The 26,080-nt window shown below is 40.6% G+C and overlaps 2 protein-coding genes and 1 long non-coding RNA gene across 3 annotated transcripts in view; 2 read left to right on the top strand and 1 right to left on the bottom strand.

The window, feature by feature from the left end:
- MIS18BP1 (MIS18 binding protein 1) overlaps positions 1-17,571 on the top strand; it is a 36,949-nt gene extending 19,378 nt beyond the window's left edge. The window contains exons 10-17 of the mRNA XM_083349625.1: positions 5,725-5,833; positions 8,086-8,962; positions 9,300-9,466; positions 10,022-10,161; positions 11,056-11,201; positions 11,926-12,010; positions 14,961-15,018; positions 17,024-17,571. Coding sequence (XP_083205751.1) covers positions 5,725-5,833; positions 8,086-8,962; positions 9,300-9,466; positions 10,022-10,161; positions 11,056-11,201; positions 11,926-12,010; positions 14,961-15,018; positions 17,024-17,112 — 1,671 coding nt within the window. The 3' untranslated portion in view covers positions 17,113-17,571. The remainder of the gene's footprint in view (positions 1-5,724; positions 5,834-8,085; positions 8,963-9,299; positions 9,467-10,021; positions 10,162-11,055; positions 11,202-11,925; positions 12,011-14,960; positions 15,019-17,023) is intronic.
- LOC310631912 overlaps positions 1-23,920 on the top strand; it is a 247,754-nt gene extending 223,834 nt beyond the window's left edge. The window contains exon 3 of the long non-coding RNA XR_014490742.1: positions 23,858-23,920. This is a non-coding gene — a long non-coding RNA (uncharacterized lncRNA). The remainder of the gene's footprint in view (positions 1-23,857) is intronic.
- Positions 22,099-26,080, bottom strand: part of FANCM (FA complementation group M) — a gene marked incomplete at its 5' end in the record, with an annotated part of 49,923 nt that continues 45,941 nt past the window's right edge. The window contains 3 exons of the mRNA XM_083348675.1: positions 22,099-22,234; positions 22,830-23,121; positions 24,765-25,119. Coding sequence (XP_083204801.1) covers positions 22,120-22,234; positions 22,830-23,121; positions 24,765-25,119 — 762 coding nt within the window. The 3' untranslated portion in view covers positions 22,099-22,119. The remainder of the gene's footprint in view (positions 22,235-22,829; positions 23,122-24,764; positions 25,120-26,080) is intronic.

Raw genomic sequence — 26,080 nt, 5'->3', positions numbered from 1 at the left:
CAGCGTCACTTGAATCAGAGTGCAAATGGATATGGAACCTTCTTAGGTCTGCTGAGAGGACTAGGTGGTAGACAGGAGATAGGTGATGTTATATCCCTCCCCCTCTGTTGAGAGAGGGCTGCTCAGTTTGAACATAAATGGCCTCTTTGACCCTTCTTTGAAACCAGTGATCCTCTCTGTCCTGAATGTGAACTTTGCTGTCTTCAAAAGAGTGCTTTGACACTGTGTGCTCAGGGGAGGGGAATCCAAATTTCGGCTTGACCATGTACGTGTGGAAGCTATGCTCTTTTGATTAAAGACTCCTTAAGGTAAACAATGCCTGGAGGTTCTTTGAAGAATTGCATCTGTCAGAACCATGACACATGGCTAGGAAGACCCTTGCACAACTTTGTATTCTGTGTCAGTTGAGCCTGTTCCTGGATTGAGCCATTGTACTCGAAGTTCCTCATGCTCTAGACCAGGGCTTTTCAACTTTTTCACCAACTGTACCACTTTTAGGATATGGCAATATTCGAGTACCACCTAGCAAGGTGTCAAAAAATTGATGACAAAAAAGGAAAAAAGTGACAAAGTACAGGTAGTCCTTGACTTACAACATTTTTCTTAGTGACTGTTCAAAGTTACAATGGCACTGAAGTGACTTATGACCATTTTTCACACTTATGACCGTTGCAGCATCCCCAGGCTCATGTGATTTATGTTTGGATGCTTGGCAACCGATTCATATTTATGATGATCATAGTGTCCTAGGGTCATATGATCCGTTTTTGCAACCTTTTGACAAGCAAAGTCAATGGCAAGGCTGCTGGTGGCCAAGTGCTAAGGTGGGACTTCCTTCAGACCCTCCCTCCCTCTTATTCCAATCTCCCTCCTTCCTCTCTTCCTTCCTGTTTCCCTCCTTCCCTGCCTCCCTCTTTCTCATTCCCATCTCCTTCCTTCTGAAGGAAGAATTTGGAAACCGCCCCCCATTTTTCCTCTTCCATATATTTATCAAACAAGGAAAAGCCTCCAGAGACAGAAAAGACAAGTTGCTGAGGGAACTAGCTTAAAAAGGTGCATTCCCCTTTAAGAATTAGCTACTGGCTAGAAAGGAAAGGTATGGAGCCAGCAGCTGTCACTAAAGCAGCCTCCCAAATAGGTCCATGCATAAGTAAACAAACGCTACAGGCAAAATCTACTCAGGACAAAAATACTTCAAAATTCCTTGCAGCAAAACTTACAGTTAACAATAGCAGAGCAATAGAATTAGAACCAGTAAACCGTCACCCCAAAATCCAACATGAGCCATCAGCTACAATACAAATTGCCAAACACTCCTTAAGAACGCAAAGCCTGCATTGCACAAATCCCAGAACTACAAAGTCGCATAAGAATCCTTCCACTCTCCCAGTTTGTTGTTCAGCTGATCCAGAACCAAATTGCTGAAACGACACTTTCACTTCTGCCAATAAACATCTCTTGAGCAGCCGGAGCAGCCAGAAGCTTCCTCTCGCCTATCTCAAATGGCAGCACTTCATTTTTGTTTTTCTTTTCTCTTAAAGCAGGGGTGTCAAACTCAATTTCATTGAGGGCCACATCAGCATTGTGGTTATCCTCAGGGGGCCGGGTGGGTATGGCCAGGGTGGGCGCGGCCTACCGGGTGGGCGCAGCTGGAGTGCGTATGGCCTACTGGGTGGGCATGGCCAGCTCTACATCATTGGCATCAAGGGTGCCTATGGGGGCCTGGGCAGGAGTGGGACAGATCTGAGGGTCTCTGGGCCAGGGCCAAGGCAGTGGGGGCCATTCCTCACTGTTTCCAGGATGGCTTCAGGGGCCACATGAAACCACTTTGCGGGCCGGATCTGGCCCCCGGGCCTTGTGTTTGACATGTCTGTCTTAAAGGAAAGAGAATGGCTGGAATGCAAGCCCCCAGCTTTTTCTTCCCACACTTCCTTCCTTTCCATTTCCCTCCCTCCCTCCTGCTCTCTACCTCCCTGTTTCTCATTGCCATCTCCTTCCTTCCTCCCTTCCTCCCTCTGTGCCTCACCTCCAGCCAATGCTGCCTTTCTTATTCCTCATTTCCCCCCGCTGCATTTCTTGCCTGTTTGTCACTCACCTGGGTGTGTGCCTGGCAGGGATGGCTGCCACAGAAGTAGATCAGTTCCGAGCCGACCTCTTTGATCTCCTCTCCTCTCTCCCCTCTCCTTCTTTTCCCTTTGGTGTAGCTCCAGTTGACTTTTCTTCCTCCCAAGTCTGCATCTTTTTTCTCCCCTCTCCCTCTCCCACCCAAACTGCCTCCTTTTATAGCCTCTCCTGTATCCACCTCCCCTCCTCCTCTTTTCTCTTCTGGGTGAATCGAAAGTGCCGATCCTGGGGTCTTTGACTCGCCCCAACTGCCCTGCAGTTCCTGAGGATTCTCATGGCAAGTCCTCAGCTGCGTTGCTTTGGCTCGTTCCCTCCCCCACTACGTTTGGCTAGGCTGGGCAGGGCCGTATATCACCTGCCAAGTGCCAGTGTACCACCTGTTGAAAAGCCTTGCTCTAAACAGCTCACAGTTGGACTATTGCAATGTGCTCTACCTGGGGCTACCATAGGTCTTTCAAATGCAGATGGATGCTGAATCTTGTCACAAATGCATACATAGTCACGTAGCAAGCACAATAACATTCAGAACATATTATGTTAGTTGTGTCTCAGTTATACATGTGGTTTCAGGGGGTGGGAGTGGGAGGCACCGTTCTATGGTGGTTCTCCTATCTCCTGGGCTGCTTGCAGTCGGTGTTGACGGGAGGGCAGAGATCCGCCCCGAGGCCTCTCGTTTGTGGAGTTCCTCAGGGGTCGGTTCTCTCTCCCCTCCTGTTCAACATCTATATGAAGCCGCTGGGCGAGATCATTCATGGTTTCGGGGTGGGCTATCATCAGTATGCTGATGATACCCAACTTTTTTTCTCCACCCCGAACCAACCCAGTGATGCCCTCGCCGTGATGTCCCGTTGCCTGGAGGCAGTCCGGGTCTGGATGGGGAGAAACAGGCTTCGTCTCAATCCTGCCAAGACTGAGTGGCTGTGCATACCGGCATCTCGGGTTAACCAGACTATTACATCTTTAACGATGGGGGGGTGAGGTGTTACCCCCCGTTGATAGGGCTTGTAACTTGGGTGTCCTCCTGGATTCACGGCTCAATTTTGAAGACCACATAGGAGCCGTGACCAGGGGGGCTTTTGCCCAGGTTTGCCTGGTGCGCCAGTGGCGACCCTACCTGGACCGAGATGCCCTACGCACAGTCACTCATGCACTTGTGACCTCCCGTTTAGACTACTGCAATGCTCTCTACATGGGGCTGCCCTTGAGGACCACTCGGAGGCTTCAGCTGCTGCAGAATGCGGCCGCGCGAGTTGTGATGGGGTTTCCCGATACTCCCATGTAACACCCCTACTCCGCGAGCTGCATTGGCTTCCGTTTGCCCTCCGGGTGAGATTGAAGGTGCTGGTGATGACCTATAAAGCCCTAAATGGCTTGGGTCTGGGATATCTGAGGGAACACCTGCTGCCGGCATCAAGTTCCCTTCGTCCTGTGCGCTCCCACATGGAGGGCCTTCTAAAGGGTGCCGCCGGTAAAAGACTGCCGGCGGATAACACCCAGGGGGAGGGCTGTCTCTGTGGGTCCGCCTGTCCTCTGGAACCAGCTGCCCGTGGAGCTTAGGACTGCCCCCTACCTTCGTTCATTTCGCCGGGACCTGAAGACCTGGCTCTTTGAGCTTTCCGGCCCAGGCTGAGAGTTTTAATTTATTTATTTATTTATTTATTTAATTAAATTTCTATACCGCCCTATTCCCGAAGGACTCAGGGCGGTTTACAGGGCAGAATAAAATACAATATAAAAATAATATAGAATTAAAATACATTAAATTAATTAAGCCCAATTAAAACATTTAAGAAGCATTTAAAAAGCTAAAACCCCTTCAGTCCAGGGATTTAATTTAATTTAATTTAATCTTTTTAATTGTTTTTAATTTTTGTATCAATGTTTTAAGTACCCTGTAAACCGCCCTGAGTCCTTGGGAAAGGGCGGTATATAAATTCAATAAAATTCAAATTCATTTAAAAATGCTGGGTTTGGGCTTTAAGGAATAAAAGTTTTGGTTCATTATGCTTTTTTTTAAACTAAAACACAATTTTTTGCTAGTTTGCTCCTTCCACTTAGCTCCAGAAGGCCGAACCAATCTTTCATGACATCAAATGACTTAAATATTTCAGAATTATTTTTAATAGATGTGCTTTGGCTTTCAAACATTCCCTGATACTTCTGAAGCCTAATTCTTCTGAGAAATGTTCTAATGCTGTAAATAAAATAAAATAGTGCTAGAATACTCCAGATGCAATGCAACCATTCCAAGGATGGAAAGTTTTGACTTGAAACATTTTGAGCACTTCTCTCTTGTAGACATTAAGAGCCTGAGCAGGAACAGTCTTTGAAGTAGTGGTCCCACATTTATAGCATGTTTTCCTCTGTAAATCTGGGGAGGAGGGATTGGAATTTTAAAGAGAAAGCAATAACACTATTGAGTTGCTAATTCTACTGAACAGTTTTAAAGAACTTATAACTTTGTTGTTGTTAGTGATGCTAATTTCAGTAGTTATTTTTTCCATAATTTTTGAAATCTTGAATATTACCTCAAACTAGAAACTGTTACCTGCAAGATACTGTATATTCAGATTATAAAATCTATAGTGCATAAGGCTTGAACTTTAAATGAACTGAGAGTGCAACTTCAAATCCTTAAATCATAAAGCTGGAAAAGAGCATTTAAAGCATTGACACTAAACCCCTCCTAAGTTCAAGAAATCAAAACAAAGTTTCTGCTTGAAGACATCCATTGAAGGGGAGACCAATAGTTCAGAAAATTTTAGGAAAATTCCAAAGTGTTACATTAGAAAGTTGGTATAACAATAGGTTAGAAAATGTGAGCTTGTCGATCAGATGGTCGGCAGTTTGGCGGGTGGAATCCAGAGTGCCACGTAACAGAGCGAGCGCCTGTTACTCGTCCCAGCTTCTGCCAACCTAGCAGTTTGAAAGCACGTAAAAATGTAAGTAGAAAAATAGGGACCACTACGGTGGGAAGGTAACAGCATTCCGTGCGCCTTTGGCATCTAGTCATTCCGGCCACATGACCACGGAGACGTCCTGGGACAAGCTCTGGCTCTTCGGCTTTGAAACGGAGATGAGCACCGGCCCCTAGAGTCGGAAACGACTAGCGTGCATGTGCGCGGGAACCTTTACCTTTTTTTAAGAATCTAGTACTGGTCTTCAAACTGGTATGTGCAAAGACATCCCCTCTTTCCTTCCCCCTCCCCCCTGCACACCGCTGCCGCCTCTGCTGGTCTGACAAGCTGGAAAAGTTGGGGAACACTGGGTTAGGATTTTTTCCTCTGTATTTTGTATTCTGAGTTGATAGTGAACAGGTTGTGGCCATTTAAGTGAAACAACCTCAGGTAGTTGAAGAATGCCTATCTATAATTACCCAGTTGTCTTTTTCTCAAGGCTAAATCTTTACTTGCAAGACAACTTTCTTGCCCTGATAATACCCATTGCATTTCTTGCAATTTATTAAAATTTGTCTGAATCCCTTTGAAAGTATGTTATTAAGAAAATGAACAAAGTCTTGGAGGTGGAATTTGACTAGTACAGGATAAAATTGCACTTTTCAAATTAAGTTTGCTTATATTAGTTCTTTTGTTCCTCAAGGAAATAATCAGCACGCCATCTAGGAATAAGCAGACTTTCAAGTTTGCAAAGAAAAATGGTGAGAGCCTTTTTAAAGATCATAAAGAAGTGCCTTTGAACCAAGCAAAAGGTAGAGAATATTTAAATTCATGTTATTCTTGAAATTATTGATTCAAAAATTCTAATAGTGAACATGGTTCTTTGTGCCATTTGTAGCTTTTGTATCAATTGTGAGATTAGTGTTCATGTTTCACTGGCGTATGTTAGAACAGGTAGACACACTGATCAAAAACTTTTCAGGCATAGGGGGAGTTTCTTGAAAATTATGCTTAGCTTGCCAAATGCCTGCCAACCACATTTACTGTAACACACCATTCAATTTCCTTTTTTATATCACCTTCCGTAGAGATCCGTTAGCCAAGGTATACGTAGTAAAAAATATAAAAACATTAAACGGAGTATTGAAACTGAGAGTCAGACTATATCAAAAAAGCTATAAGAAGATGGTCCATATGAAAATTTCTAAAATGGGATAAGTCTGTAGCTATACTGATATTGCTGAATTCTTCATAACCAGAAGCCCCATCTGATGTGGATAATGAAACGAGATGATAGCCATTGTTAACAACCAGCAGAAAATAGATTCCCAGTTCTATAGAACGTTTAGCTCACTTTTATCAGTGTGGCTCAAATTGCAGATCTATCCTTTTTTTTAGAAGGACAACATTGTTGCAAGAGAGTTGTGGAGAATTCATCTTCCCCAACTCCATCTGCTATAGTACTTAGTGATACAGCAGGCTGCAGCAAACTGGGATTGGAAATGCAATGCCCATAATCTGCAGTACTCTTGATGATGTGTCAACTGTTCAGAGTTTTAAGTGCAAACTTTTGCATGTGGATGGCCAGGACAGGTCTTCTGTCTTCCCAAACTAACTACACTAATCTTGGTGTGGCATTAAATTTACCTTGTCTCCTTGTACTGGGAGAGTTCAGTATTGGGGATGCTCAATTCAAAGTGATTTAAAAAGTGATCTTCTCTGTTCATCATGGTCTGTCTCAACAACTGTTTCACACTCCACATATCAATCCATGCACACACTAGATGTGATACTCTGGGTAAATTTGATGATCCAAAAGTGAGGAGTCATGCACGTTAGGACAGATTACTCCCAGGTCAATGCAAGCCACAATAAAATGTTGGTTAAAATAGTCCAGGCCAGGTAACTGATGAGTAATGGGTTTGAAAGGGAAGACAACTGTCATTAAATCAAGACAAAACACAGTGCTGTTGATAAATAGGAAAGTGGGCTCAGAGACTGAAATTATAATTTTGGATAGAGTGGCACTGTTTTGAAACAGCACAGTTCAGAGTCAGGGCATACTGTGTGATCCTGAGCACTTACTGGACATGGTTGTGATGAGAATGGTTTCCATACATTTAGACATTACATGCCTGTGCAATCATTATTGTACCAGGCACATTTCACTAGTTTTCTATACCTTGGTGATAATGATATTATGACTATACAAAATACTCCCTGTAGGCCAGGCATGCCAAATTTGCGACGTCACGTGATGTAGTGCAACGTATCGGGACAGTTTTGCCATTGCCGGCAGTGGGGTGGGTGTAGCTTCCGTGTGACACATCTAGCCCACAGGCCGACAGTCGATCAGATGGTCGGCAGTTTGGCGGGTCAAATCCCGAGTGCCATGTAACAGAGTGAGCACCTGTTACTCATCCCAGCTTCTGCCAACCTAGCAGTGTGACACGTCCAGCCCACAGGCCGACAGTTTGACACCCCTGCTGTAGGCTGTGCTTGCGAATTGTCTGGAAGGTGCAGTTGATGTTAAATAGAATGATTTGGCTGCTAACCAATGAAAGAGATAGGGATTGCTTACCTGTATTGAAAAGATATTCAGTGGTTGCACAATTTGAACTGTTGGGGCTTAAAGGAAAGGATTACCCTCATTGTACAAATCTGTCTCAGTCCTGTTTTCAGTGCTACAGGAGTGGTTGTTTTGAAAATGCCCCCACTGTTTAACGCCTTCCCCTTTTTTGGCACATAAGAGAGGATTTTCTCATATTCCAAGAGTCAGGAACATATTTCCTTGGAGCTGACATTTGCTCCCTCTTTTAGTACTTTTAAAAGGCACACATCTTTTGTTAGGCTCTTAGTGGTTAATTTTAGTGTAAAGCTTTTGTATTTATTTTTTGTTTTTAAAATGGTATGTTTTGCTTCTGCTGTTTAAATCCTCTCAGCTGCCTTGAATACCTGCAGAATAGAAAGGCGAAGAGGAAATTAATTCTATTAACAAGTTATAACTTCATTGATTTAGAACGTAAGCTAACTTTTATTTCCAACACTAATTTTTTTTACCTAGGAAACATTCATATGAAATCTGAGAATATAACCAGGAAAACTGAATGTAAGCTGAAGGAAAAGTCACAACCCCTTATTTCAGACACTGAAGAAAATGACTCTGAATTAATCATTAGAGATATTTACAAAAAGAGAGCCACTGTTACGCTGACCCCTCTGGAAAAGAAAATAATGCGGGAAAAGCAGCACTCCAACAGGAGGCGCCGAAATGAGCTAAATGTGACTAACGAGGGTGGACACATTGCTTCCTGTGAAAGAAACTTGGCTAATGGAGAGTTAAACTGCCCCTTAAATTTGTTGAAACAACATCAACAAATTGAGAAAGTTGTGGGAAGTGTTCCTTGCACAGATGAAGATGAATCTAGTGACGATATCCCATGTATTCAAAGGAAAACACAGCCTTCTTTCAAAAGAAAAACATCCCACAAGGAATGTAATAATACACAAGAATCATCCTGTGAGCAAAAAAGTACAGAGAATTGGATAGCACCTTCTCAGAGCAGAAAGACAAAATGTGCTTACTTTGGCCAGGAGGACAGGCTGGAAGAATTAAGTAACAAGAGTTCTTCTCCTGACTTGGGTACCAGTTCTGAGCTAAGGAAAAGGAATAGACAAAAGCCACCAAAGTGGTTGAAGAAAGCCAGAAGGAATGCTGTTGCATCAGAGACTGAAAGTGAAAACAGCATAGAGGAATTTCCTGTGGAAGAAAGTAGGATAAAAATACCTACCAAGAGAACTAATGGTCACATTTCAGCTTGTTCAAAAGCCTGTCCTGTGACTGGAAAGCCGGACAACCAGAGAAAGTTAGGGAATGCTGTGGAGTCTCTTCCAGACACTAATGAAAACTGGACTGAAGAAGAATTGCAAAAGTTATACAGGCAAGTAGGGATGGTCTGACCATAATTTCCCCTTGTGCTGTAAGATGCTTTCTGTAACTCTGTGACTCACAGAGTTTTTCTAACACAAAGATAACAAAATCTGATTCCACATTAGCCAACAAAATTATTTGTCAGCTTTATTTTTCTAATCTCCTACCCAATCCTGCGAATGATTTTCCTCCTTTACAAACTCCCAACTTTCTTGCAAATTTCTGATCTCTTCTTCTCCCTTCTGCCTCCTCCCCTTTCGGGTTCTATATAGAGTCTAACTTTCGTAGCGTGAGCACCAAAGTTATAACATAATATGCTTCACCGAATCCTTCATATTTTTTTATAGGGCGGTGGCATCTTTTCCTAAACACAAAAGTGGTTTCTGGTTGCATGTGGCAAAGACTGTGAGAACACGATCTGCTGAAGAATGCCAGGAAAAATACATGGCAGAGCAGGAAGGGAGAAAACACGCCCCAAAGAAGACCATCAGGCCTGGAAAAAAGGAAGAAAGAGGTACAAGTCTTGACCTCTTCCCTGTCTTCTTCCATGCAAAGACAGACACCTTTCAAGATTCCCGTTCTGAGAGTATGGAATTACTGGAATCTGGGTAGACGTTTAGCAAAAGCATAGCATTTTTCTTATTTGTTTAGGGGCGCAGTTGAATTTTGCAGAATTAGGCAAGCACTTTTCTGTTTTAAGATGAATAAAGGCTGTTTTTTTTTTGTTTTTGTTTTTTGAATCTGTATTTGAGAATATTGGGAGAAATTTTCAGAATTTTGGGAAGAGATGCTCAGGCAAAAATAGGATGCTTATGTATATCATTGTTTGCTTGTTGGAAAATATGGCTATGTACGAACTGATTCTGTCTTTAAAATGGTTTGATGAACCCGTATGTGTATGGTGTTGTTTAAACACAATTAGTGTAAGGGGTGGACAAAATTCCAATCTAAAAGTGCAGGTTAATGAAAGTTAACAGGCTTTTTAAGTGGCTTCTCACCTTCGCCTACAATTTCCATCCTCTTGCAAAAATACAATTTCCATGTTAGTTTGTATCATTCTTGCTGGTAGATAGGGGAATACAGCAGCCGTTGGCAAAAGTGGGAACCCTGAAAAGGAAACAACAGATGCGGAACTTCCTCGAACAGATGCCCAAGGATAACCATGATGACATCTTTGCTTCATCACCTTTTCAAAATAAGAACACAAAAGTAAATATCATATATGCTGTTCGTATTAGAATATCTCTACCAGGGATCCATCAAAAAGGGCTTACTAAGCATGGTAGAAATGATCATAAACAAGCTGGAAAGTTGTTTTCCTGGGCTTGGATGGTGAGAAATAAATTCATTCTTGATTTTGTGCTGGTCTTCAGAAATACATTTATAGGAATCATGGCTTATGTCTAGATCTTAAGATCAGTCCAAAATGTATATATCCTTACAACAGACATTTTCTAAAATATCTGGCATCCATTGGGATTCTAGCTGTTGCAGAGAGTTACAAATACACTGATAGTTGCAGGTAGCTAGTAGAAGAAGGTACAAAAGAAAGAAAATATAGAAAAATTGTACCCCTCTATTACTTTACTCTGTTTTTCTAAATGTTATTCTCCAGAATTCAATCCATCTATAGCAGCAAATATTTGGTCCTTATCTCAGAGATTTTTTTTAAAAAACCTAATAGTTTAAGCTTTAAAAATAGTGTTTTAGTTTAATATTGTAGACTTATTAGACTAGGCATCTGTCTTTTCCATTTGCTTATGTTTTACTGACCTTTATCTGCTTTTGGGGCTTTTCCCCTTAAAAATTTTCACAACCATGAAACTCATGGCTTTACAGTTATTACCCTACTTATATAATTCTTCCTGTTGGTAAGACTCACCTCATGTATTGAAACTATATTACTTTCACATAAATAACTAAAAACTCTATCACCACCTTAATTATGGTTGATTTATAATAATTGCATCATCTTCTAATCAGGGGAAAAATGAAATGGAATGTAGGCAACATGAGAAAGATGCTCTTGGTTGGGGATAATAGCATGGTAAACTTACAGCAAACACCTTCTCTTTCTGGGGATAACCAAGATATGATCTGTAGTTGCCGCAGTTCAACCTGGCCCCAGAGGAAGATGTTTTCCAGTTGAAAGACAGACATCCTATTACACCTACTTCAGCTATTTTCCCTTGGGTGAAGACACCCCAATGTGACCATGTCACCCCTGGCATGCTGGAATCTCTAGATAGGTAGGTACTCTGGATAGATTCTATTCATGATTTTAAACGGCAAAAGTAACTGCCTTCTTATGAGCAGAACTTATTCTTGGTTCACTGAGGTCACAGCTGACAAGTGTGTAAAATTCACACATAAATACACCATTCCAACAATAAAGATAGGAATGAGTCAAACAACAGGGGTGTTGGATTATGTGGACATTTAAACATTCTGGAATGTGCTGTTTTGGGTTGGGAGACAAATGTAGGAAGAGAAAGAGCCTTGGTGGAGCAGTGGGCTAATGCCTCCTTAAGTAACACCAGCTGCCTGCAATTAGTGCAGGTTCGCATCCCACCAGGCTCAAGGTTGACTCAGCCTTCCATCCTTCCGAGGTAGGTAAAATGAGGACCCAGATTGTTGGGGGCAATAAGCTGACTTTGTAATAATGCCGCTTGGGGTGTGTATGAAAGCCCTAATAAGCAGGCATATACAAAGGATGAAGGCTACTGCTAAGCTTGTAAACCGCCCTGAGTCTTCGGAGAAGGGCGGGATATAAATTGAATTAAAATAAAAATAAAATAATACTGAAAAGAAGGATATTGAACAACATCTTGGGTGGCTGGTAAAAATAAGTAGCTGGTACTGCTACAGCCTGCCAATAAGCAAAATAGATCTTGCTTCTTGAGAGTAAGCGAGACAAATTCACATACACAAATTCTCCATTGAAATTGTTTTTTTATTTTTTTTAAATTTTAGGAAAACCTGGGAAAAACATGTCTTCCACATGCAAAACAATATCAGAGGCAAGGAACGCACATGGCTGAATGTAAAGAAGAAATTGGTAATGCCTTTTCTTCATTTATCATCTACGAAGACAAATTAGATTCCTACATCTTTTTTAAAAAATAATTCATGTATTTTTCTTATCTCCCTAAGGGGATCTAAAGCTATGCATAGGACCAGGTTATTTTCTCGGTAACTACATTTTCCCCCCCTGAATAAATAAAAAATAGTTGTCAAATCCACTTCAGAAGCAAACAACTTTATTAGCAGCTAAAAATGGGAAATGGAACCTGAAAAAAATTAGAGAGATGAGGCAGTCAGGACCAAGGTTCTCAAGGAACTGGCAGATGTGATCTCAGAACCACTGAACTATATTTTCCAAAGATCCTGGAGCACTGGGGAACTACCAGAGGACTGGAAAAGAGCTGTTGTAGTTCCCATCTTCAAAAAAGGGGAAAAAAATAAATCCAGGAAACTACAGACCTATCAGCCTGAGTTAAATACCTGGGAAGATTCTGGAAAAGATAATCAAACAACAAATCAGCGAACACCTAGAGGCAAAGTTATTACTAAAAGCCAACGTGGGTTTGTCAAAAACAGATCATGCCAGACAAATCTTATTTCATTCTTTGACCAAGTGAGAAAATTAGTGGACCAGAGGAATGCTGTGGATATAATTTACTTGGACTTCAGTAAGGCATTTGATAAAGTAGATCACAATCTATTACTTGATAAGATAGAAAAATGTGGGTTAGACAGCATCACCACCAGATGGATTCGTAGCTGGCTGACCGGCTGTACTCAGCGTGTGGTCCTCAATGGAACTGCATCTACATGGAGGGAAGTGTGTAGTGGGGTGCCCCAGGGCTCTGTTCTGGGCCCAGGGCTCTTCCACATCTTCATCAACGATTTGGACGAGGGGATAGAACTCATCAAATTTGCAGATGACACTAAGCTGGGAGGAATAGCCAACACTCCAGAAGATAAGCTTATGATACAGGAGGATCTGAACAAACTGGAACACTGGGCACTATTAACAAAATGAAATTCAATGGTGAAAAATGTAAAGTTCTACATTTAGGCAAGAAAAATCAAATGTACAGGTATAGTATAGATAGTATCTTGCTCAATAGTAGCAGCTGTGAGAGGGATCTCAGAGTCCTAGTGGACAATCACTTAAATATGAGCCAGCAATGTGCTGCAGCTGCCAAAAAAGCCAATACAGTGCTAGGCTGCATTAACAGTGATAGAATCAAAATCACGTGAAGTATTAATATCACTTTACAATGCCGTGGTAAGGCCACACTTGAAATACTGCATCCAGTTTTGGTCTCCACAATGTAAAAAAGATGTTGAGACTCTGGAAAGAGTACAGAGGAGAGCAACAAAGATAATTAGGGGACTGGAGACTAAAACATAAGGAACGGCTGCTGGAATTGGGCATGTCTAGTTTAATGGACCATAAAAAAGGCTGAGCACCAAAGAATTGAGGCCTTTGAACTCTGGTGCTGGAGAAGACTCCTGCGAATCCCTTGGACTGCAAGGCAATCAAACCGGTCAGTCCTAGAGGAGATCAACCCTGACTGCTCTTTACAAGGCCAGATCCTGAAGCTAAAACTCAAATACTTTGGCCACCTAATGAGAAGGAAGGACTCAACTGGAGAAGAGCCTAATGCTGGGAAAGATTGAGGGCAATAGAAGAAGGGGACGACAGAGAATGAGGTGGCTGGATGGAGTCACTGAAGCAATAGGCGTGAGCTTAAATGGACTCCAGAAGATGGTAGAGGACAGGAAGGCCTGGAGGAACGTTGTCCATAGGGTCGCGATGGGTCGGACACGACTTCGCAACTAACAACAACAAGTTTAATGAAGAGAAGGATGAGTGGGGACATGATAGCAGTGTTCCAATATCTCAGGGGCTGCCACAAAGAAGAGGGAGTCAAACTATTCTCCAAAGCACCTGAAGGCTGGTCAAGAAGCAACGGATGGAAACTAATCAAGCAGAGAAGCAACCTAGAACTAAGGAGAAACTTCCTGACAGAACAATTAACCAATGGAACAACCTGCCTCCAGAAGCTGTGAATGCTCCAATACTGGAGGTTTTTAAGAAGAGACTGGACAGCCATTTGTCTGAAATGGTATAGGGTTTCCTGCCTCAGCAGCGGGTTGGACTAGATGACCTCCAACTTTATTATTATTATTATTAGTATTAGTATTAGTATTATTAGTATTATTAGTGTTATTAGTATTAGTATTAGTATTATTAGTATTAGTATTATTAGTATTATTCAATCATTGCACAGTCAGCCAGATGTTCAGACTGGATTTGGCATTTTTGTCTACCTATTGAGTCCTTACCAAGGACCTGGGATAGGCAGATGTGGATGTTTGATGGTATTACAGATATCGTTGCAGGATGGAAGCAGTTCCTAGTAAGGCTACCTTTTGCAATTGACTAATGGCAAATTTGTCAATGGCAATAGTGTTCAAGTGGTGCTGCAATTGTTTTGGGATTGCACCCAAGGCACCTATTACTATTGGTACTACCCTTGCTGCTGCTGCTATTGTTTTTTTATTATTATTATTAATATTATTAGCCAACTAAGTTTCTTAATTAACCTCCTCAGAGGACCTTTGTGGCTCAGGTATGTTGAACCACAGATGCCCCTGTTCAAAAGGACAATTCATAAAGCCATTTCCCAGTAACAAGCTGTTTTGCTATTTAATCACAGTCTTGAAAAAAATGGTTCTTGGCTGATTACCTACCGACTGACTAACCTAATCTAGAAACTTTAGCATCTCCTTCCTCTTCCTGCATATAGTACCTGGAAACGTTGCATGGCAGGATTACAGAGCTGGAGCATAAAATGCGTATTCCACGGCTTTAAGATTTATCAAATCTAAACTGCAGCCTAGTGTCCTTGGCTGGCTGGCTGGCTTGTTTTGCCACAAAGCTTTTCTGCAAGCTTTTTGTTTGTAGGAAGTAATATATCTTTTGTTTCCATCAGGCTGTGACAAGGTTCACTACTCCCATTTCTGGAAGAACAAATGTCTTTACTTTTGAAGGTAGGTCTCTTTCACTTGCTTGATACCACGTTGTCAGGATTTAGGATTAGATTTGGAGTATCCAATATGGCAGACACCTTCAATGCACCTCGGTTTACAGTTATACATTTAGTGACTGTTCAACATTATAATGGCATGGAAAAAAGTGACTTACAACTGGTCCTTGCACTTACGATTGTCATAGCATCTCCAGCGTCATGTAACCAAAATCTGAGTGCTTGGCAACCAGTATTTATTTATCACACTTTTCATGTGATCACTGTGACCTTCCCAACAAGAAAAGAGAAAAATCAATGGGGAGAAGCCAGATTCATTTAACAACCACATCATTCACTTAATGACTGCTGTGATTCGTTTTAACAACCATGGCAAAAAAAGTTGAAATTGGTTGTGGCTCACTTAACAAGGGATCACTCCTTGCTTAGCAATGGACATACAAGTCCCGATTCTGGTCATAAGCCAAGTTCTCCATCGACGGCTGCCACCGTGCCCTGAGTTCTTAAAAAATAAATAAATAAAATCATGTAACAAAATTGGAAACCTTCAGATTACAAAAGAAAGGGTATTATCATTAATACAGATATTTTATGAATAGGCAAGCATGCTATTTGCAATTTGTTCTCAAAATTCAAAGTGTTTCTCGGAAAAAGGCTAGGGACCTCTGGGCTGGCTAATCACAAGAGCTTTCTCATTATCTTTGCCGAACGAAGGAAAGGAGGTTCTTGGCCTGATACATAGCAGCTTCCTCCTGCGAGAGGTTCCAGAGAAATTTCCGTGCATGATATATGAATATGGGGGTAGTACAGGTAGTCCTTGACTGAACGATCTCAAATGAGCTCAGCATTTCTGTTGCTAAGCAGGACATTTGTTAAGTGAATTTTGCCCCATTTTACCATCTTTCTTGCCACAGTTGTTAATACAAATCAGTGCAGTTGTTAAATTAGTAACACAGTTAAGTGAATCTGGCTTCCCCGTTGACTTTGCTTGTCAGAAGCTCGCAAAAGGTGATCACGTGAACCCGGGACACTGCAACGGTCATAAATATGAGTTTAGTTGCCAAGCATCCAAATTTTGACCATGGGGATGGCTCACTGGTTAAGTATGAAAACAGTCACAAGTCACTTTTCAGTGCCATCGTGACATCGAACGATCATTTAATGAACTTTTGTAAGCTGAGCACTACCTGTATATCAGACGAAGAGCTGGAAGTAGTGGTCTCCAAAGGAAGGTGTCTGCTGCATGTATGAGCGACATTGCAGCATGCAGTAGTGAACACGGCATGCTTTGGGATTTGTAATTGGGAAGTATTTTCTTTTGCACCATTCGTTTGCCAAACCTTAACATGAAGCCAGCAGCCAAAGCAGCTCATGAGGTTCAGTGACTGCATAGTTTATTTATTTATTTATTTATTTTATTGGATTTGTATACCACCCTATTCCCGTAGGACTCAGGGCGGTTTACAGGGCAGTTAAAACCATGAATACAAAAAATTAAAAACAAATAAAACAATTAAATTAAATTCAAGCCCCAAGAGTAAATCTAAAACCCAGTTAAATTAACAAACCCACAGTCTGGACCAAACAGATCGAAGAGCCAAGTTTTCAGGTCTTTTCTTAGTTAAGAATTAGTTCCAGATTTAGGCATCCAAATTTACTACTTGTACTTTCCCGAGTATATTTCCCAGAGTGGGAAACCTCAATTTTAAATGCAGATATTCAGAAATTGAAATCCATAATTATGAATGCTTGATTGCGTTATAGTAATTTCTGTATATTTGTTAAAAGGTAAAATAATCAATCCTGACTCCTGGGATTGTGAATATCAACGCATACGATTTGCCATATTCTCTTTTTAACTTAATTGGTTTGGGGTGGGTTTTCATGCAGTATAGAATTTCTCTCCAGGGTAACTTGAGCCTTTGATATTGGCTATAAGATTGTATCTGAGGATGGTATTATATGGGACTACTTTGAATACCTGGGGTTTTATTCTTACCTTGCTATAGATACAACTTCAGATGGAGTGAGGAATCTCTTTGAAGTGGAACAAGCAACACAGTCTGATGAAGAGGATGATATGTATTTTTCCACATAGCCAGTGGCTACCTGATCAAGGCTCCAACTCCATAGCTAAAAATATTTTTAATGAACTGCAACCAAATTGACTTTTTATTTCAGGCTGTTTTGAGTTGAATTAAGTTGTTCCCCAGTTCTGTATTCTCAAGTGTTCAGAATAGGGAAAAATCTACCATTCGCACTTAGCTTTCTTTTTTAGAAGATGTGATGTGGAATTTATGTAAAGAGATAGCTGTGGCAATTACCCTTTTTTAATGGAAGTAAAATAATGTTTTTAAAAGTTACTTGTACGATAAATGTCAAGAGCGTTGTTTGTAATAGCAAAGAATCTCTATGTTTTCTGTTCCAACAGCAGTGATTATGTAGCTTTGTATTAAACTTACTTTCTTAGTACCTTTTAAATGTTTTTGATACCTTTTTAATTTGGCAATTACAGTGAAACTGGATACATAAAATATAACCACAAACATGTATTAGCCCAGTGTATGGTTAGTTTGTGTCTGGTATGTTGTGTGAACCAAGACCAATGAGTTCAATAAACCTGGAATAATACCTTATGTAAACACAGCTACTCTATCAATGTATAAGCTGGTAGTACTACATTCTTAACAATTTAGAGAAGAGAAAACTAGTGAAATAATTATTCCGGACTTTCTATTTAAGGGCATACGGTTTTCTGAAATTCTGCTGCCTCTTCTAATGAGTCAATAATAATCATTACATATTTTATAACACACCGATAACACTCTCACCAGCATCTGCATACATATTACAATGCGTATTACAAAAACACTTTAAATAGCTACTGTACAGTACAAACAGCAGTGAGCCATTGTCACCGTAGGCAGTGGGACAGGGAGGAGGGACAATAAGAATCAGTCTTCTCATTAAGCCTTTTCTCATGGTAGGCCTACTGAAAATAATTTTACTGTGAGTACTATACTGATGAAAGCATTACTGCTTGAAATCGGTGTACATTTAACATCTGATTGGTTCTCATATACCAGGGGTAGGCAACCTCGGCTCTTTTATGACTCATGGACTTCAACTCCCAGAATTCCTGAGCCAGCTATGCTGGCTCAGGATTTCTGGGAGTTGAAGTCCATGAGTCATAAAAGAGCCGAGGTTGCCTACCCCTGTCATATACCATAGGAATTAAATAAGTTTCTTACATGGTAAAGAAAAACTTCCAGTGATAAGGTAGGGCACTAACTGAACTAAAATAATAGTCCACTGCTGCAAAAGCCAGAATGTCCAGGACAGCAAAGGAGCCCCAAGCTTTGCTGTCATCTACTTGTCTCAAATGTTTCAATCTTATTTTATTTTTTTTAGCCTTATGTTGCACTAGGCCAGGAGTAGGCAACCTTGGCTCTTTTATGACTCGTGGACTTCAATTCCAGCTGGCTCAGGAATTCTGGGAGTTGAAGTCCACGAGTCAGAAATGAAAGAGCCAAGGTTGCCTACTAAGCTCTGCCTCGACAGAAATACTGGGTGAGACAGGGTCCTCTTGCAGTGATGTATTTATCACTGCCTGAATACACCTGGAGGTCCCCATTCTGGAGGCGCTTGCCAGCCAGGAGGACAAGGATCTAATTGACGGGTACAGACAGTCCTAAATAACGGTTCGTTTAGTGACCATTTCAAAGGTACAATGGCACTGAAAAATGTGATCTATGACCTTTTTCACACTTACGATCATTGTGACATTTCCAGGGTCACAATGGTCAGAAGCTTGGCATTTGACTCATATTTATGACGGTTGCAGTGTCTGGGGTCCTGTGATCACCTTTTGCAACGTTTTTGACAAGCGAAGTTAATGAAGCCAGATTCGCTTAAAAAAATGTCTCACAACACCGAAACTTTGGGCTTAATTGTGGTTGTAGGTTGAGGACTACATGTAGTTCCGCTGACAGCATCGAGGATCCTGTCTTATCTCATCAGGTCCAACAGGATCAAACTGTTCCCAGATAATCAGGCAAGGCCACTGCACAGGCATCTCTAATGGATCTTCCGCTCATTTGGATTCTTACTGAGAATATGTCTATTCTCTGATTTCACAGAATGAAACCTTGAATGCTGAAAATCTTTTAAAGCATGTATTAAGTAACCCTACATATTTGCTTACATTCGCAAACCCACAGATGTATACTTATAAGAGCTTTAAAGAAAAGTCATCATTTTTGGAGCAAGTTCTGGCTAAGCTAGCAATATTTACTATTAATGGCTGTAACAGTTCACTGACCCGGTAATTACACTTTGCTTCTAGGCAGTTTTTACAGTAAAATCTCAATGTTTTTAAAAACCTAAGGGACAGAAAAGCCTGTTAGAAACAGCTTTCTCTACACTACATAGCAGACCAGATGCCCAGTCCAATTAATTTTTACTTAATGAGAAAATTGCTTGTGGTTTCCTAATTTCGTTGTTCTATCTTTTCTGTTTTCCTAATGTTCTTAATGAGAATTTCAATAAGGCATTTAATAGTTAGCTTTTCCAGACGGTGGAAAAAAGAAATAGGCAAAATACTGAATTTGCAATTTGCTCCTCAAGCTGTCTATAATGAGGAAGAATCTATGGGAAGGAAATCAAGCCTTCCCACCATTTATAAGGGCAAATGGTTAAAAACTACCTTTCAAGTCATTGGCTGTTATTTCCATGTGCAGGACAAAAGAAAAGATATTGTTATGGACTCAATAGACAATAAAATGTGGGGAAAGTTCCAGGCTTTTCAGATGAACATCCCTTCCAGAATGCCAGAGATCTTCAATAAATGAATGAAAGTGAATATATGTGTCTTGGGATAATGTTGCAGGATCCAATCTGGATTGGTCACCAGGACCAGAGATTTTGTCTTCAGAGCTTTTGGACTTGTGCTAGAACTCATCCTCAAGGAATTTTGCTGTGTGCTTTGGGCTGTTCTGTGTGTATTTATAGGGTACCTGTTGTGTGTAGCTTTTTACACGTAGATTGAGTTGATAGATTGCTATTAAGATGTTGGCTGTTGTTTCCTTGTGCTATCAAGCCCTCACCTCCTAAGTACTTAATAGGCTGGGGGTAGCCTCACATTGCAGTAAACAAGGACATACATTCAATTTTGCAGCTACTAACATTGTTGTACCATCAGGCACAAAAACAGCCAGGGAAGTGATTGAATCAATAGGAGTGCTGATTTACCCCCAGCTTAAGAAGGACTTAGGAGGTGAGAGCTGGGCAGCACAAGGAAACAACAGCTAACAACTTAATAGCCATCCATCAACTCCCAATCTACATCTAAAAACCTACACACAACAGGCACCATATAAATATACACAGAACAAACCAAAGCACAAAGAAAAGTTCCCTGAGGATGGGATCAGGGCACAAGTCCTAAAGCTCAGAAGACAAAACCTCTGGTCCTGGTGACAGACCCAGACTGGATCCTGCTTCTTAAATAAATGAAAAGATCCTTACCTCAAAGAGGTTGCTGCTTCCATCTGGATGCTAAAAAAGCAGAAACCAAATACAGCAGGGTGCCTGACTCTAGGAAACCCAACTGAGTTTATTTTCTTGGAATTCCTAGAGGGTCGGTACACTTTGGAAGAACTGTCTGAATATTTAGGTGGCTTCTGTGGAGATTTGTTCCATAGAAGGGTGGGCATTATTGAGAAGGAGGGAGTCTTAACAGCTTTGCCTGTCAATTCTCACTGGATGAGCAAAGTCAACCTAATAAATAAATAAATATATAAATCTAATAAAATAAAATAAATAAATGAACTTGCAGAAGTGGGGCTAAGAGATAATAACCATCTATTAGGAGTGTGATAAGGGCAAATGTAGTACATAGTTTCATAGACACTGCAGAAACACTGCAACACAATGATCTACACACTCGATCCTTATAATAAGACCAAGCAGGCAGCACTGTCAATGGTACAAAAATTGCTAAGAGATTCATCAGGACCTGAAGGATTACTCTCTCTTCCTGATCTTGCCAATTGAAGGTATGCTCCAGTCGCACAAGATCTAGTCTCAGAATTCAAAATACCTGCTCAGGAAGAGACGAAGCTCTGCAGAAGGGACACTAGTACAATAATAGCAACTTGTGTGTCCCCTAACCACTGATTCACTGCTGAGCGTACTTTCTTATTGCCACCATGGTTCTCAATAGGAATTTTAGAAATGTATTTTTAAAACTTCAACTTCTTGATCAACTTTGCTGATTTAGGGTGACTGGTAGTATCAACTAGTACCCTGTCTATATTTCTGTAGTTTTAGAAGAAAAGCAAGGGCACTCCCGCTCTTATAAAGATCAGTCAATGCAGTCTAAAGTTTGTTCTGTCAGTACATTCAAAAAATTTCCAAAGAAATTCTGAATGAAGCTGTTTTATTCCACGTTTAAAATTAAACCTTTTTATGTCCATGTCATGCAGATTGCAGATATAAGGCAAGTGAAAGAGATCCTTTGCAACACACATGAGTAAAGCACTTTTGCCCCAAACCCATAACCACATTAACCAACCACAACCAATGTTCAGGATAGCGGCTTCAAAGGCTTTTTCTTGGTTGTTTTCACAGCTTTCCAAACCATATGGCTTCTTCAACATTTGGAGGAGTGCTTCACTAACATGAATGTAGAACTTCAAAGTAGAACACTTTGAAAAGAAACTAATATATACATCTCCATAAAGAAGACAGTTATGTGCATTTGACAAATTCTAGCAATCCCTCTTTCTTTTTACCTCCTCCTCTCCCGAGTATATACAGTATAGCTGGAACAGGAGGACAACATGGATGTTTTTCATAGTATCAAACCTTTTATCTTTCAGTTGGGAAAAACAGCTGCCTTCAGAAGCAAGAGAAAGTGGAAAGATGGAGTAAGGAGCCTGCCTGTATTAAGGAAAGACACTGTCTACTTCTACACAGGAACAAGGCAGCTTGCAATACAGAAACTCATTTTGTTTGGAATTTTATTTACATATCTTACACTGAAGGAATGTAGTAATAAAGTGCTTCTGTTTAAAAGGGATGTCCCACTTTGATTTATAGAAGGTCATGTGACAATCATGGGCAACATCTGAGTGTCAAAGTTGTAGTGGATGTAGCGGTACACTTCCTCTGCTTTCTGCTGATTGACCTGAGTGCGGCCTGCCATCTCCCTTGGGGTACTGGAAAGAAAGAAGGGAAATTAATGCTTCTCATTAAGGCACTAGTTGTAACCAGGACTCTTCAGCAAAAAACACAAAGGGGAAGAATATGAAAATTACTAGAACAGACAGGATAATCAGAGAGGTTCACAAGGTCTTGATGATAATTCCTGCCTGTGTGGTTGGCTTAAATGTTCTGGTCCTATAAATTCCTGTGGCTATCTCTATTTACATTTAATTTAACTTTAATCTAGGTGATCGCCCATCCTGACTCTGGATAGCATATAAACATCGTACAAAATAACATCAGAATGAATGACTTACAATCTTTCTAAGCTATCAAAGCTTATAAACGCAAAAATACTCAACTAGACTTTGAGAAGAATGAGAGTCACTTTATACTCCACCCCTCAATACAACAGTTCCTAATGCATTAGCATTGGATGAATCATAAACTGTCAGATTAGAAGTTTCTGAAGAAAAAAATGGCTTTTACCACGACAGCTCCATAAAGTTGACAGATTTGAAAGTGAAAAACAAAAACAAAAAAAAAATCAACCTATCTGCTTATATCCAACGAAGGGTTAAAATCAGAACAACCAAAGGGGAACTGTACCTGTTTGCCAACTCTTTTAAAGAACCAAAATGGTGGCACAAGGCTAGAGCCAGTGTATAGCTGACACAGGGAATGGTCAAATAGAAACGGAAAACATCCTGTCGGGGTCCCTCCACTTCTGTTGGCACATGGATGGCTGCATTCTTCCGCTGTTCCACCAAAGCTAGTTCCTTCAGCAAGTCAGCAGTTTCCACTTGGCAGGCACTGAAGAGCACTTTGATTCCTGCCTGGATGAATGCTGATAACATGCCATCATAGTGCTTGGTTCTATGGAACACCCTCCACGCCTCTCCTGAAAGATTGAAAGACAGAAGAAGTTCAATATTTCTCATGCAATGGCACAACACACTGATACACAAACAAGGTAATGATATTTTAGCCTAGTTTTTTGTGCAGGCCCAGTTCCTATGATTAGCTTATAGTTCAGTTTATTATGTGAGTACGTAAAACCTGATTTAAGCAAACCACAGTTAAGCAAAAGTATATAAAAGGAGCAACAGTAACCCAACCCAAGATCAAATCAAATCAAATCTCAAACCAAATCTTATTATAACCCAAAGCCCATAAAATCAGTGAGATAAAACCTAGATGTATGCGTGTGCACGCGTGCGCGCACACACACAATGTATGCATGTAGGTTTTATCTCATTGATTTTCTGTATATTTTACTAACAGTAAAATATAACGTAAGATATATAACACACAACAGAATCAGAATACAAAGTAGGGGATACAATAACGGTAAAATAAAATACAAATAAATAGAAAAAGTCAAAATCTTCAGCTACAAACAAAGTGAGAACAAATACAGCAACTTGAGAGAATATACAACTCCTTGTTAAAGTTTGAATGTCTGGATAAAAATACTTTCACAGCTTTGAAAATAAAATCAGAAATTATAGAAAAGGCACAACTCTAATGACAAAATATTCCAAGTGATAAGTCTGTCACAGAAAAGGACTTTATTCTGATCCACAATCTGCTCATCTCAGAACAACAGAATGTCAGAGTTGGAAGTGACCTTGGAGGTCTTCTAGTCCAACCCCCTGCTCAGGCAGGAAACCCTATACCATTTCAGACAAATGTTGTCCAATCTCTTCTTAAAATCTTCCAGTGTTGTAACACCCACAACTTCTGGAGGCAAGTTGTTCCATTGATTAATTCTTCTGTCAGAAAATTTATGCTTAATACTAGGTTGCTTCTCTCCTTCATTAGTTTCCATCCATTGCTTCTTGTCCTGCCTTCAGGTGCTTTGGAGAATAGCTTGACTCCCTCTTCTTTGTGGAAGCCCCTGAGATATTGGAAGACTGCTATCATGTCACTCCTACGCCTTCTTTTCATTAAATTAGACATACCAAATTCCTGCAACCTTTCTTCATATGTTTTAGCCTCCAGTCCCCTAATAATCTTTGTTGCTTTTTTCTGTACTCTTTCTAGAGCAGGAATGTCAAACTGCCGGCCGATGGGCCGGATGCGTCACGACAAAACTGGCGCCTACCCCATTGCCAGCAATGGAGAAAAAGTTCCAATACGTCGTGCAACATCACGTGACTTTGCAAGTTTGACATGTCTGTTCTAGAGTATCAACATTTTTTTTTACATTGTGGTGACCAAAACTGGATGCAGTATTCCAAGTGTAGCGTTACCAAGGCATTCTTACATGATCTTGATTCTATCAATGTTAATGCAGTCTAGGACAGTGTTGGCTTTTTTGGCAGCTGTGGCACACTTATGGCTTAAAGAGGCACAGGACCGTGATGTAATTCTCTTGCTCCTTCCCAGTTTGCAATTCTGTTTCAAGTCCCACCTTCACCCCCTTGCGAAATATGGCTTTTCTTTCCTATTAACAATTAATCTCATAACTAGTAAATGTGAAAAATTGCACCTGAAAAACAGTTGAGTGCCTGTGGCAGACTTGCCAGGCAAGATACCAACCTGTCTTAATTCTTTCCTTCTCCACAATTATGCAGATCCTATCAAACTTGTTCTTCAGCTGCTGCATCCTCTGGACCATTTTACTCTGATGTGTGTTGTTGACCAATTCTGCCTGGCACTTCCTTTCCACTGCTAGACGGTTGCTGACAATATAATCACAGGAACCTAGAGAACAAATTTCAACCTTGACTCCGTGAACAGTTTTCAGGGTTGAAATAACTTCTGGCCCAGAGGAGATCTCATGGTTATCCACCAGAATGCACAGAGGTGCTGGGTTCTTTGAATTCCTTAGTGTCCAAGAGGAGGAGGAGGAAGAAGAAGGGAGTCCAGGAAGGTTCCCCAAAAACGTTTCTGGCTGCAAAGATCACGACATCGTATCAGTCAGCAGGCTTAGAACAGCAAATATCTAAAAAAAAACAAACCCTGGGGAACAGTCTTTTAGATTTGCACCGTGTCAATCAAAGTACCTATTTATTGCCTGCAGAATTATACAGAAAACACAGATCACAGTTGTCTATGGAGATTCTCAACCATCCAGATCACGGTTGCCCCAAAAGTGCTTTTTCCAAATTTTAAATTTTAAAAATCAGGTCACAATTACTGATCAAAGAGACATTACTGGAAAAACATTTGGGATGTTGGGAGGAAAAAAATATGGAAAAATGTCATTTTGAATTTAGGGTGGCTGTTCTATAATATTGCTATGGAAGAAAAGTTTAGTCATTCTCTACTTAAAATTTTACATCCATATATGTTCCTTTTGTTAAATGTCAGTATAACCTAGTTCTGTAATCTCATAGATCCACATGGTTGGAACAGGACTTATAGCTTCAGCTTAAACAATGCCAATTAAGAACAGTCTACCTCTTATATGGACAACTGTTCTCTGCTGAACCCTTACTCTTAGAAAATTTCCCCCACTTCATTTGGAATTTGCCTTCCTGAATTTAAATCTGTTATTCTACGTTCTGTGTTCTGGAACCAGAGAAAATAATTTTTGATCTTTCTTTGTGTGACAAGGTTTCAGGTACATGACTGTACTATATTCCTCCTTAATCCTCTTTTCTCAAGACTAAACTTACCTTGATCCTTCATTTTCTCTTTGTAGCTCTCGATTTCTAGTTCCTTGACCAACTTTGTTGTCATTGTGTGAACCTGTTTCAATTTCTTACCGTTACCATGGTATCTAGAATTGGATTTAACAGTCAAGGCTGGTCTGACTATTGCAAAATGAGGAGATAAGACTAGCTTGTCTGACACAGCATACTCTGCTAATAATACAACAGAATTAGTGAATGAGGAGAAATCTATTAAAT

This window comes from Vipera ursinii (assembly GCF_947247035.1).
Source record: "Vipera ursinii genome assembly, chromosome: 1".
Classification (NCBI taxonomy): Eukaryota; Metazoa; Chordata; class Lepidosauria; order Squamata; family Viperidae; genus Vipera; species Vipera ursinii.
This window is presented reverse-complemented; position numbering and strand designations above follow the sequence as displayed.